General features: G+C 36.6%; 1 protein-coding gene across 2 annotated transcripts in view; it reads right to left on the bottom strand.

Moving 5' to 3' along the window:
- Window positions 1-7,638: 7,638 nt before the first annotated feature.
- CLCA4 (chloride channel accessory 4) overlaps window positions 7,639-12,997 on the bottom strand; it is a 34,768-nt gene continuing 29,409 nt past the window's right edge. Inside the window, exons 11-15 of one of the 2 annotated variants that reach the window (XR_004989246.2) lie at window positions 12,145-12,412; window positions 11,056-11,226; window positions 9,405-9,638; window positions 7,825-8,543; window positions 7,639-7,680 (exon numbers count right to left, since the gene is read on the bottom strand). Coding sequence is in view for 1 of the 2 variants with exons in the window: in XM_036445637.2 (XP_036301530.1) it covers window positions 8,128-8,543; window positions 9,405-9,638; window positions 11,056-11,226; window positions 12,145-12,412 (1,089 nt within the window). In the remaining variant the exon portion in view is untranslated. Of the gene's footprint in view, window positions 7,681-7,764; window positions 8,544-9,404; window positions 9,639-11,055; window positions 11,227-12,144; window positions 12,413-12,997 lie in introns of those variants that run through there. The other variant, XM_036445637.2, reaches the window with a different exon arrangement.

Genomic DNA, 12,997 nt, shown 5'->3' on the forward strand with positions numbered 1-12,997 from the left:
CCACTTTTATACATTTATTTGTATAAAAAGGATTAAAGGAGATGGTGGTCATATTTTCCAGAGGGTTAGCTCTAAAGTTAGGCTGAAAGTTAAACTTATACTAACTCAAACAATGCCTGGCACACAGTAGGAGCTCAATAAATGTTATTTTAGCTACTTTTTAATAACATGCCTGATAAACTCTTTCATTTTTCATTGATTTATTAAAAATTTGTTGTTTGATACATTATTTGTTTAACTTTTACTTACTTTATGCCAGGTCAAAGCCAGAAGATTAAAAAAAAATAAAAAATCAGCCCTCAAGGATCTTAAAGACAATTGAGGAAAATAAAATTCCTGCCCAGTGTGAGAGAAGCTCATACGTATTCCTTTGGGAATACCCTCCAGGATATCTAGCCCCAAATGGAGAGGAATGACACGTTTAAACTGAGTCTTGAAGGCTGAACAATGTTGTTTGGATAAGGCACGTGGTGCCGGGAGAAGTTTTATGGGATGAAGTCAGATGAATGAGTGTCCTGGATTGAGAGTTTAGTTACTCTAAGCAACTCCATAGAAGTAAAGCAAACACAAAGAAAGTGAGGAGAGACATTTTTTTTAAATTACAGTACTTTCCTCCAATATGGTTTTTATCCCAAAGACTTATTTTCTATTACACTGATTTAATTGTTCTTGGATATTCTTTAAATAGTCCATGTGCTTGGTATTTTTAATTTAAATATCTCATTTATCTATAAATAGGACCTGTCTAAATTTACCCAGAATTATATTTGGGTATAATTCTGTTGTGGCCACTGGGGCTGCCTGCCCCACCTTGCTTGCCCTGCCCACCACATCCGTGTTTTCCTTCTGGCAGCTGCCTTGCTTTCTGCTTTTTCTCCCTCTTCCTTCTATGCTGTCTACAATCTTCACTCCTCCCTCCCTCAGCATATGCAAATTAACCACTATCTTTGTTGGGTTAATTTACATACTTGCTCTGATTGGCTGTGGGTGTAGAGAAGGTATGGTCAATTAGCATTTTTCTCTTTTATTAGTGTAGATACTTTAATTCAAGTTCTTATGTTTTAAGTCTTCCTTCTTATCCCCAACCTAATTGAGTCAAGGAATTCTAGAAATGGACAACTTTCATTAAACCAAAAAAGTTAAAATAGGTTATTATCAATAAGTGACTAATATTATTATATACATATTGAAAAATAAATATTAGGTTGAAAATAACTTGTATATTTCCAAACAAAGATATTAATTAATATGTATTTCTCTCTCTTAAAAATACCTTTAATCATAGTGTTATATTTGTTTCCAGTGGAAATAAAAATAGAAATATAAAATGGATAGGTTTGATATTGCAATTGACTGTATGAACATTAAGCCACTGGAGATAACCTTTCTTTGCTGAGTATAAAAATAAAAAGTCATAGGTGAAATTTTAAAAACAGATTTGCTTGATATAACAATACCTTGTTACTTTAATAGTTTTCTTTTTGGAAATATAGAATAGCTGATCCACATTGTATTCATCAAATACTCCCCATCAGAGTATTTTTTCTGAGTTTAAATTCTTTCAACCTGAATTCCCTCAACTGTAAAATATAGACAGTAATACCTATTTGGGTGGAAAGTTGTGGAGGTTAAGTGAAATAACATGTGTGGAAGCACTTACATAGGGCCTGTGCATAGTGGTCCCTTGGGTGATGTTTATCCTTGTTTTTCCTTATCCCTTTCAATTTATATGAAATAATATACAAGTGCTTCTATGTGCCAGGTCCAGTGCTCTGACCTTTGAAGAATAGAAATGAGTAAAACACGAACACTGCCTCTAAGAACCTGCAGACTCATTGCACGAATTACATTAGACTAAAAAAGAATGAAATACAAGGTAAAGTAAGAAAGTTCTATAAGAGAGTAACAAATACAGTGTTAAGGAGACAAAAGTTGAGGAATAGATTATATATGATAGAGGGAATTAGCAAAGGTTTTAGAAAAAGACCATTCTTCGTGAAGCTGAGAAAAAAAAAAATTAATTTGCCCTCAATCACACTTTCAGGAAGGGACAATGTAGGATTTGAACTCATGTCATCCAGTTTCAGAATCTATGTATTTAAGTATATGTGACATATACTACCTTTTAAAAATAAAAATAAAAATTCCTCACCCAAGGATTTTTTGCTTTTTTTTTAAAATTGATTTTAGAGAGAGAAGATGGGAGAGAGAGAGAGAAAAAGGAAGAAAGAAACATAGACGTTGAGAAACATCTATGTGAGAGATAAATATAAATTGATTGCCTCTCACATATGATTTAACTGGGGATCAAACCTGCAACCTAGGTATGTGTCCTGATTGGGAATCAAACTCCCAACCTTTTGGCCATACTACTTCTTAAGAAAGTGAATCAGTGTCACCTCTGAAAATTATTGTGTAAGAAATTTATTTTATTTCTATTTTAGACTAGTTGTTGGCAGAAGATCCAAGAGAATGTGGATTTCTATTATCAGCTTTTGTGAATCAATATAATTTCTTAAAATCTTTTTTCAATTTTAGGTTGAATAATTGCATTTTCTTTTGGTTATTTAGCCATGAAAACTTAGAGATAAGTACCATACAGTTCTTTTCAGAATTTAATTGCTATTTATTTTTTGATAATTTTGAGGACAGAAAACCTTTCAATAAGTCATTCTTTTTAAAACATATTTATTTTATTTTTAAAAATATATTTCTTTATTGATTTCAGAGAAGAAGGGAGAGGGAGGAGAGATAGAAACATCAATGATGAGAGAGAATCATTGATTGGCTGTCTCCTGCACGCCCCTTATTGGGGATTGAGCCACAACCTGGGCTTGGGCCCTTGGCCGAAATAAAACCTGAAACCCCTCAGTTTGCAGGGCAACGCTTTATCTACTGAGCCAAACCAAGTAGGGCTCAATAAATCATTCTTTTAAAAAATATATTTTATTGACTTTTTACAGAGAGGAGGAGGGAGGGATAGCGAGTTAGAAACATAGATGAGAGAAAAACATCTATCAACTGCCTCCCCTCCTGCACATACCTTACTGGGGATGTGCCAGCAACCAAGGTACATGCCCTTGACCGGAATCTAACCCTGTTCTATCCACTGAGCCAACCGGTTAGGGCAAATCATTTTTAAGTTGTATTTAAAATTGAAGTGGACATCAGGGTTAAAATGTTATTGTCATAAAATATCAGAAACTTAATCTCTAACCAACTTTCTTTAAATGAGCTTTATTAAATGTGATTTTGTTATGCTCTCTCTGCTGCCTTTTTCTCCTGAAAGATATTTTTCTGGAGAATGACCTCTGTATTTGTGCTCCTACAGATTCCCAATGATCACACCAGCCTACCTGGCTATTAAAAGCTCTGGTGGCTTTGCCTTACCTCAGCACAGTCCCTCTGCCTGAAACAGGAAATGTTTCTCTCTGCAATTTAGTTCCTTTATACTTTTTGTATCTACAACTTTCTAAATTCTAATATATGTACATATCACTCCATATGTTGTATATTTAAATGATAAAATGTGTGATTCAGATAGTATTCAAAGAAGGGAACAGATGGATTTGGACTCAGGGATAAGGTAAGAAGATATGACTGAAATTAAGGCTTGAAAGAGGGATACCTAATTTTGCTATGGAAATATCTAGTACAAGGAGGGAAAAAAAAAGATAAGATGGACATTTAGTGAGGGGTTTGAATTTTATCATATGGAAAGGGTAAGCTTACTGATTTTCAACAGAGATGTGACATGATAAAAATTATGTTTTAGGAAAGATATATGAGCTACAATATAGATGTGGAGTATTAGGCAACAGAAACATCAGACTTAAGCCTATTGTAATCAGTGAGGTGTAAATGAAATAGAGGAATAAGGAAGGAAAGCAAGAGGTAGATATGAGAGAATTTGAGGAAGAATCAACAGAAGTGATGAAACTGTGAAACTGTTAGACTTATAAAAAATAAACACTTGGATTTGCATAGTATATAATTTGTTTAGATATCTTGCAAGACTCTAAGATTCGAGTGAGGCTAACCTCACTCAAGAACAGTTTTTTATTTTTACATTTAATAAACAGTTTCACAAACTTTTCAGTATTTCATATCTGTATCCAATTATTCTTGACAGCTATGCAGTGATTACTGGAATTATTTGAAAAACAAACAAAGCACCACCACAAAACAAAAACAAAAACAAACCCCACAAACAACTAGCTGTAGAATCTGGTAGATGGCTCTTAATCATTGTGATCTGATGAGATTTATGTAATTTTCTTAGTCATAAAGTTGATGAACTTTTGCTTTAGAACTGTATGACTTGGCAAATCTCCCATTAAAATATAATAATACTTAGACTGTTAAGTATAAATAAAGGCCTATATATGAAAGTAAATTTACCATATTTACCTACATGATACAGACTCTCATTCACCATCTTTTGAATATGACAGTATGTAGGGACAACAAATTTCATATAATTTGTTAGCATGATTTTAACTTTTAAATATTTAAACGTATGGTATTTGTTCCATATTGTACCATTTATACATAAATGTTATGGATGTGCCTGTTAGACTTATTTTCCACTGTCTTCTCTCTACTTTCTACCATAGTGCTGCACAGCTGCTTCCGGTTCCCCAGCAGCCCAGCTCTTTTTATATGCTGCTGCCTTTGTTATTGTTCCCTCTTTTTGCAATGTCCTTTCTCTTTTTGCTGCCTGGTAGAATCTCAAGAATGTTTCAAAGCTCAACTCTAATGTTTCTTCTCTGGGAAGGCTACCAAATCAGTTGATCTTTCCCATTTCTGTGTTCCCACAGACACTTTTAATGATATATTAAACCACCTACAATAGTGGGCTTTTGAAAACAAGTTATGATTGTATCACTTTGTGATAAATTTCAGAATCCCTAGTGAGGCTTGCAAGGTCCCCACCCCACTAAAACCTAACATACTCAATTCTTTAGCCTCATCACCCACTCTGATCAGACTAGTCTTTTTGTTTCTCAATGGTCTGGGCTTTTTTCCCAAACTTTTTGCACATACTGTTCCCTTTGCCTTAGAGTAGGGGTGTCGAACTCAATCAGAGAAGGGGCCAAAATCTAAAATCCAGCCTAAATCGCGGGCCGAATGGTTTACTGAACAGTCATAAACTGTCATTGTGATGGAAACGCAGCAGAGTGCAGTGATGACAGCGCGGTGCGGGCCACATTGCAAGGCCTGGCGGAACGGATTTGGCCCGCGGGCCTTGTGTTTGACACATGTGCTAGAGACTACTTTCTAACCTGTTGGTGACTTTCCACTCATCTCTTAAATTTTAAATAAACTTTTACATTCCCAGAGAGACTTTCTATGACCCTTAGGTTAGGTTACTTCTGCCTGATATAAGCACACAAAACACTGTATACAATAAAGTGGTGTATTCAGTGCTCTTTTCCATCAACCTTCATGAGCATGTCTGCCTTTTCCAGAGTTATATTTCCATTAACTATGCAGTTAAGTCTTTAATCCATTTTAAGTTTATTTTTGTATAAGAAGATGGTATAGTTTTATTTTTACATGTATCTGTCAAGTTTTCCCAATACTGTTTATTGACTAGACTGTCTTTATTCCATTGTATATTCTTGTTTTCTTTGTCAAATATTAATTATGTAAGCTTAGATTTATTTCTGGGCGTAAAATGTCTGGACACTGGCCCTATTTCTGGGCCTGATGAAGACAAGGATGAACTTTTTCCATGGTGAGACAGAGATGAGACACTGGAACCCAGGGGTAGTCCTTTGATTTAGCTTCTACAATGAATCTTACCATGAAACCTCAACCTCCCATGTGTGAGTTTCCTGAAATCTTTTTTAGCAACCCCATAAAAGGACCCCATTTCCACTGGCAACATTGTGAAAGAAATTTAACCTGGGCAGAGGGGGACTGGATGAGTTAAGTAATGCTTCCCAGAAAAGTGATACCTCTTCTAAGAACTGAAGGATGAACATGTATCACCCATGTGTCTGTAGAAATTAGAAGTGGGTAGGGTGGTGGCAAGGGGTTTTCCTGGAATTGAAATGTACCTCACATCCTAGCAATGAGAGATCCTGTGATATAGTGAGCGAGGGTGGCTTAGTGGGCATGATCCATGCACTTGTGCAGAATCCTGTGCTTAGAAGGTACCTGTACTTGGTTTAATACTTTGCTGTTGCTGCCTTAAAAGTCTTACTGATTTTTGAATGTGGAGTCTTAGTTTCTTAGTTGAACAGGGGCTACAACAATGATAGTCATTGTTTTTTCTGAATCTTACTAATTCACAATTAGCTACTGGATGCAATCCTGGAAATAGATCTAAACCAACGCCTGACCTGGAAGGGGAGAGCCCACTACTGAGACTCATCTGAGCATAGTTATTGCACCAGAGCATATGAGAGGGTAATAATAATCAGGCTGGAAAGCTTTGCTAGTGCTATGGGGTGGGTGGGAAGGACACAAGGGAAGTGTAGCTGTTGTGTATTATTTCTGTTGCCAACACAGAATTACAGGCTTTTAGTCCCCTCTCAGTAAAAGTACAGGTGTCCTAAGCTTACCCCTTTTCTACATTTTCTTCAGGTTCATCTGTACATCTGTAACCATTAGCACTGGCTGAGTAGGTGCCAGCCCACAAAAGGAACTAAAGGGCTAATAGACTTTTTGCTTCATCAGCACCGTGTCCCAGTGCCCTACTGCACAGCTTCTTTTCCAAAGATTGCTTTGAGAGTAATTCAAACTGTGCAATAATTAAAGGTCTCCCACTGATTTCCTCTTCCCTTGCTTTACTACTTCAATTTAAACCATACAGCCCTTTTTTGTCAGCCCTGCTAATTATACCAAATTAATTATGTCAGGTTAAAAAGTTTGTTCAATGTTTAAAGATTGTTAAAAGTGACCCCCCGTCTCAGTTTATATGGCTCTCATTTTGCTTTACTTCCAAAAAATTCCTGCCAAGGCTACAGTAGACAAGGATACAAGTGAAGATGCTGATCTTTGTGCCTGTTCTGGTGGCAAAACTATTTGCAAAGTGAAAAAAATCATCATTTGGAGGAACAAGGTAACCATATTCTTGTCAACTTGGACTCATAAATCCACCTACTTCATGATGAAAATTCTTTCAGTACCAGCATAGGCCCATGGTTATGTTTCATTTTGTTTGCATCTTTAGGAACTCTGGCAGGGTTGGCCGTGGCCTACCATGTGAGCCTGCTCATCTCAACCTACTTTCTCTCTTTCATCGATCCCATTCATTACTATGGTTGTGAAACTTAGGTTATGATGCAGTAATAATTAAATATTTTTAAAAATTTAGTTTTCTTTATTTGAAGTATATATGATTATACTGAACTAAAATAAGGGAGACTATGGTTTGACAGATGGTAACTTATTTTTTTAGTATCCTCTGTGTCAGTGAATGGCAGTAAACATGACCTTATTCATATTGGTTTTAAAAAAATATATATTTTATTGATTTATTACAGAGAGGAAGAGAGAGGGATAGAGAGTTAGAAACATTGATGAGAGAGAGTCACCAATCAGCTGCCTCTTGCACACCCCCTAATGGGGATGTGCCCGCAACCAAAGTACATGCCCTTGACCGGAATCGAACCCGGGACTTTCAGTCCGCAGGCCGATGCTCTATCCACTGAGCCAAACCGGTCTTGGCTCATTTGTTTATAGTAGAATATAATTGGAAACTTTGGGCAAATACAATAACATCAATTTACACTTAAAACTTCCAAGACTAAATTCATTTTTACTCAAATATAGTTTATTTGCTTTCTTACATTTGTATTTGGCTATTCACACAGGCAATTTTAACCTTTTCATGAAATTTGAAGTATTATTCTAGACAGCTGTTGTATCAAATAATAAACAATCTGGCATTAATTTAAAAACTGTTATTATTTATCACTTTTTCTGATAAACAAAATAATGATTAAGTAAAGTTATTAAACTTTAGCACTGACTTACAATTTTTCAAATACCCTTGAGTGTTTATACCTAAACTATTCCTTCTAGAACTTCTGAAATTATTTTTAGGAGTTCATGATCACACAAGATGAACTTAAAAAATTCAGAAACATCCTTCACTTTTGTTGTTGATGTGTTTTAAAATGCTGTTCTAGATCGGCTCGAATTCTTTTTCTTGTTTAAGATATAAATAGTGACACTTAAAATAATACTAACAAGGACCACACATCCAACCACTATCAACACCAAAGAAGAAATGCTAATTCCAGGATTAGGATTTGGATCTATTTCATCAGCATCTCCTTGAGGAATAAACAAAGCTACTTGTGCAATGTTGGATATTTTTGATGTCAAACTGCTATTATCCATACTTTGAATGGCAATGAATATGTGGGTTGCATTTTCTTCTGAGATATTTTCTGGTTTAAAAGTAAATGTTTCCTTGGAATTGGCCTCATTTGGTAGCAGATCAGTAGTGTTTACTTGCAGAGCATCATCAAATTTGTCTCTTAGATCCAGGATACTTTCACTTATTCTTATGATATATTGTTTAACTAAAAAAAAAAAAGGTACATGCAGTTTAGAAACTAGATCATACCATGTTAAATTCCTTTTTATTCATTCTCAAAATATTGTTTAGTTATTCCAAGTTATACTCATATCCAAAGCTTTAATAATTTTTAATATAAACTGAATTCTTACCTTTAAACTGCCATTGCTACCTTTTTTGTTTGAAAATGGGACCACTTACATGTGTTATATTTGATTGATTTAGAATATCTATAGTAATAAAAGGGTAACATGCTAATTTGACCAAGTCGACCAGACATCTTCCGGACATGCGACTTCCTTCTGGACAAAACCATGGTGGCAGGGGCTAAGGCAGAGGCAGTTAGGGGTGATCAGGCCGGCAGGAGAGCAAGAAGTTAGGGGCAAGATCAGGCCAGCACAGGGAGCAAGCAGTTAGGGGGTGATAAGACTGGCAGAGGAGGGAAGTTGTGGACAATCAGGCTGGCAGGAGAGAGCAGTTGGGGGTGATCAGGCCAGCAGGGGAGGGCAGTTGAGAGGTGATCAGGCTGGTAGCAGAGGTGGTTAGGGGTGATCAAGCAGACAGGCAGGTGAGTGGTTAGGAGCCAGTGGTCCCAGATTGTGAGAGGGATGTCCAACTGCCTGTGGGATAGGGCCTAAACTGGCAGTTGGAGATCTCCCAAGGGGTCCCATATTGGAGAGGGTGCAGGCAGAGCTGAGGGACACCTCTCCTTGCATGAATTTCATGCACCAGGCCTCTAATCAGATTATAAAATTAATACTTTCTGACTTATTAAATAAAAATTGTTCTCCCATCCACCCTTATACTTTTGTTTTTGAATGAGCATATTTCACATAATCAATGCTGCATGACACTTCATCCTTACCTTTTCCAACATCAAAATTGTCTCCTGGTGCTGTCCATGTTAGATTAATCATATCCCCATCAGTTGTGGCCTCAAGGTCTGTGATTTGACTTGGTGGGTACAGGTCAGGCAAGGGATGTGTTGGAATATTTGAAACCACAAATGCACTTCCAATTGCTGTTCGGGTAAAACTCTCCAAATTTGGCTGAGTATCCTCATTACTTTCAGGTCTTGGTGGATTCCCTTCAATTTTCCCTGCATTAAACATTTCCTTGTTTATAACAAGCACAGAACTACTAGTATTTTCAATTGAATCCCCATCCTACTTGTTCTCTCCTTTTATCTGTATATATAAAAGCCTAAGTGACAGTTTGACCAGTAGCTATGACACACACTGACCACCAGGGGGAAGATACTCAACACACAGGCATGGAAATGTAGAACAGACTGATGAATCTCAGAGGGAAGCGGGGAGGGGAGAGGGCAGGAAGGGATTAACCAAAGATCTTATATGCATACTAGAGGCCTGGTGCAGAGATTCGTGCACAGGCAGGGTCCCTCGGCCTGGCCTTCAGGGATTGAGCCAAAACTGGCTCACCAACATCCGCTGAGCACTCCCAGATTGTGAGAAGGTGCAGGCCAGGCTGAGGGACTCTACCAGTGCACGAATCCATGCACCAGGCCTCTAGTATATATACTGGACAAAAGTAATTTTACAGTTGTGAGTATATGAAACAGAGTTCTTATATTATTTATTATTGTCTTATTTTTCACATGAACAACTGTAAATCTACTTGTGCCCCACTACATATATATATATTTGATTAATTGAAACAGAGTTTATTCTTATTTATTATTGGCTTATTTTCCACAAGAACAACTGTAAGTTGTTTGCCCCACTATATCTGTGTTTTACTAAGTTTAGTGACAAAGTAATAAGCATCAATTGGTGGGAGAACTTGTTTTCTTTAGTATCCTGACCAGGATATTGTAGGATAATGAATTGCTAAGGAATTAAGGCTTCCCTGAATAGAAATAATACTATAAAATTCAATATATACTTTTAATGGGAATTCTTTGTTTCTCAATTTATCTTTAAGTTGGGGATAAACCTGGGGAAATTATTTCTGGCTTTCCTCTAACCACTGTACCACATTCTTCCCTTTCTCCCTGTTGCAAGTGCTAAGGGATAATACTTCAGGTTATATTCCAATTGTCAACAGAAAGCCCATGAAAAGCCACAAGAGAAGAGGCAAAACAGGAAAATTAATAAGGAATAAATTCTTAATCCTTATATCACCTTTCTCAATACATTTTTCTTTTGACTTAATAAAAATATTCGAAATAAATGTTTTACTCACTGGTTTATGCTTAGGTACATTACATATTACCCTGTTTCCTTCACCCTTAGTTGAAAATATGGCATATTATTGTTGCTGAGGTAAGATGCTTCAAATTAATTTAATGGCTGACATTTTTTGAATGCTTACCATATGCCAGACACTGTACCAAAGCAAAGGTTAATTTAAAGGCAAATCTCAGTATGACTGAGAACTTCATTCCAGAAATGGGAAAAGCTAAACTCTGAGTTGTAAAATGTTTGAAGCTTTAACCATATCAACTCACAAATATTCCAGCCAGCACTGAGTTTCAGTTATCATGAATTACTCACCATCCACTACCCAGCCTGGTATGTACATAGCTCTATTTGATGGGAGCCTTAAGTTTCGTGTGGCAGTGTTTGCTCCTCCGTGAGCTCGTACTTTTAAACTATATCTGCCATTTTCTGAATAAGCTGTAAAATATCTGGAGTAGACTCCATCATCCTTGAAAGTGTCAGCACCTTGTTATAGAAATTAAGGAATGAATTATTATTATAAAGAAAAAGAGAAATTTATACATTTTCCAAAGCAAGCATATATACTTTGTAAGCATATCCCTTAGAATGAGCTCCCTATTTTTCACGGGGCCACCTCTTGATGATAGGTTATAAATAGTCTGAATTAATTACATTGCATATGATACTGATAGAAATCCGTGGTAATCCAGATGTCTATCAAATGGGTGTTGTTGTTGTTTTTTTTTTCCTTGCTCACTGAATTCTCAAAAGAAGGAACAGTTCCCAGAATAACCCAGAGTCTGTGAAAAAGATCTTTTAAGTACTGCTCACCCATGCACACCAAGAAAGAGCATGGCCCACACTGTGTCTTGTTTCATGCTAGTCAAACATGGTATCTGATGCTGTTGTAATGTACCCTCTTGTCTTGTGGCATTTCTGCCTGCCCTTGGGCCTCAGTTCCCAGGAACTTTTTCAGTATTTGCAGCTTGGGAATTACTCTTGTCTGTCCCTCTTCCCTGCTGGGGGCCCAGGTTCTACCCCTTCACCCTTTATGGCAGCTGTGTTTCACTCTTTCTGGCTAGACTTTCTTGATGATATGCTCCAAAGAAACACTTGTTCAGAATTCTTGATGCTGTCCTCTGTTGAGTGAGACCTTTCTATCTGGTGATAGACATTGGTTGTCTAGGTGATGAACAATAATGACAGCAAATAACATTTATTGAGTATTACTATGTGCAAGACACTTGCTAATTACTTTGTAGGTTTTACCTGAATAGAATTTCCTGCTGTCCCTGTTGTTCATAATCTGCATCAATTTTTTTGGTGTTTCTCACTCCCCGACACTGCCACAGAACCCATAACATATCCCGAATTATGAAAATATAGGCTTATTCTTTAAAGAAGAAAAACACTGTGAATTACCTGCACCATTATCAAAAAGTTCCAAAACTTCTGTTTTTCCACTATTTGATTCAATGAATGCAGTCACACTGGCTCCAATAATGGGTGTATACCCTTGTAGAATTTCTGCGTAAACAATCATTGGGCTGGGGAAGCTGTTTGTGTCTTTATTCATTTTAGCATTCACTGTGATTGGGGGCACAGAAGAATTTGCTGCTCGAGAATTAACTGTTATAGTTAATGTTTCTGAGTTTTCTTTGGCTTGAAGACTGTAAGTCCAAACACCCACCTAAAAATTCAATGGAAGTAGAGTATCAGATCAAGCTATTTTCTGTGTTTCCATTATCTAACTCTAAAATAAATCTTAGAAATATATTGTAGAATAAACAGGGCTTTGAAATTTTTGAGATTTTTTTCTTAAAGTAAATGGATAAAAATCAAGGCAATTTGGACAGGGCATCCTGGCTAGTGTCATGCATGGTGTCCAAACTTTGTGAAAACTCAGCTGGGAAAAATAAGTTTTAGAAAGTTTCTCTTGGTCTTGGCCTTAAGGAGTTCGGAGATTTTTAAATTCTTTCCCCCTATTTTTTAAATTAAGGTATTACATGTGTACATATCTTCCCATTGCGCCCCCCCCCTCCCACTCTCATACATGCCTTCATCCCCAGTGTCTTGCATCCATTGATTATGCTTATATGCATGCATACAAGTCATTCGATTTATTTCTTATCTCCTCCACCTCTTCCTAACCTTCCTGCTGTAATTTGACAGTCTGATGCTTTACTGCCTCTGTATCTATCTTTCTGTTCATCAGTTTATAATATTCTTTATTATCCACAAATTAATGAGATCAAGTGGTATTTTTCTTTCATTG

This window comes from Pipistrellus kuhlii, unplaced genomic scaffold (assembly GCF_014108245.1).
Source record: "Pipistrellus kuhlii isolate mPipKuh1 unplaced genomic scaffold, mPipKuh1.p scaffold_m20_p_2, whole genome shotgun sequence".
Classification (NCBI taxonomy): Eukaryota; Metazoa; Chordata; class Mammalia; order Chiroptera; family Vespertilionidae; genus Pipistrellus; species Pipistrellus kuhlii.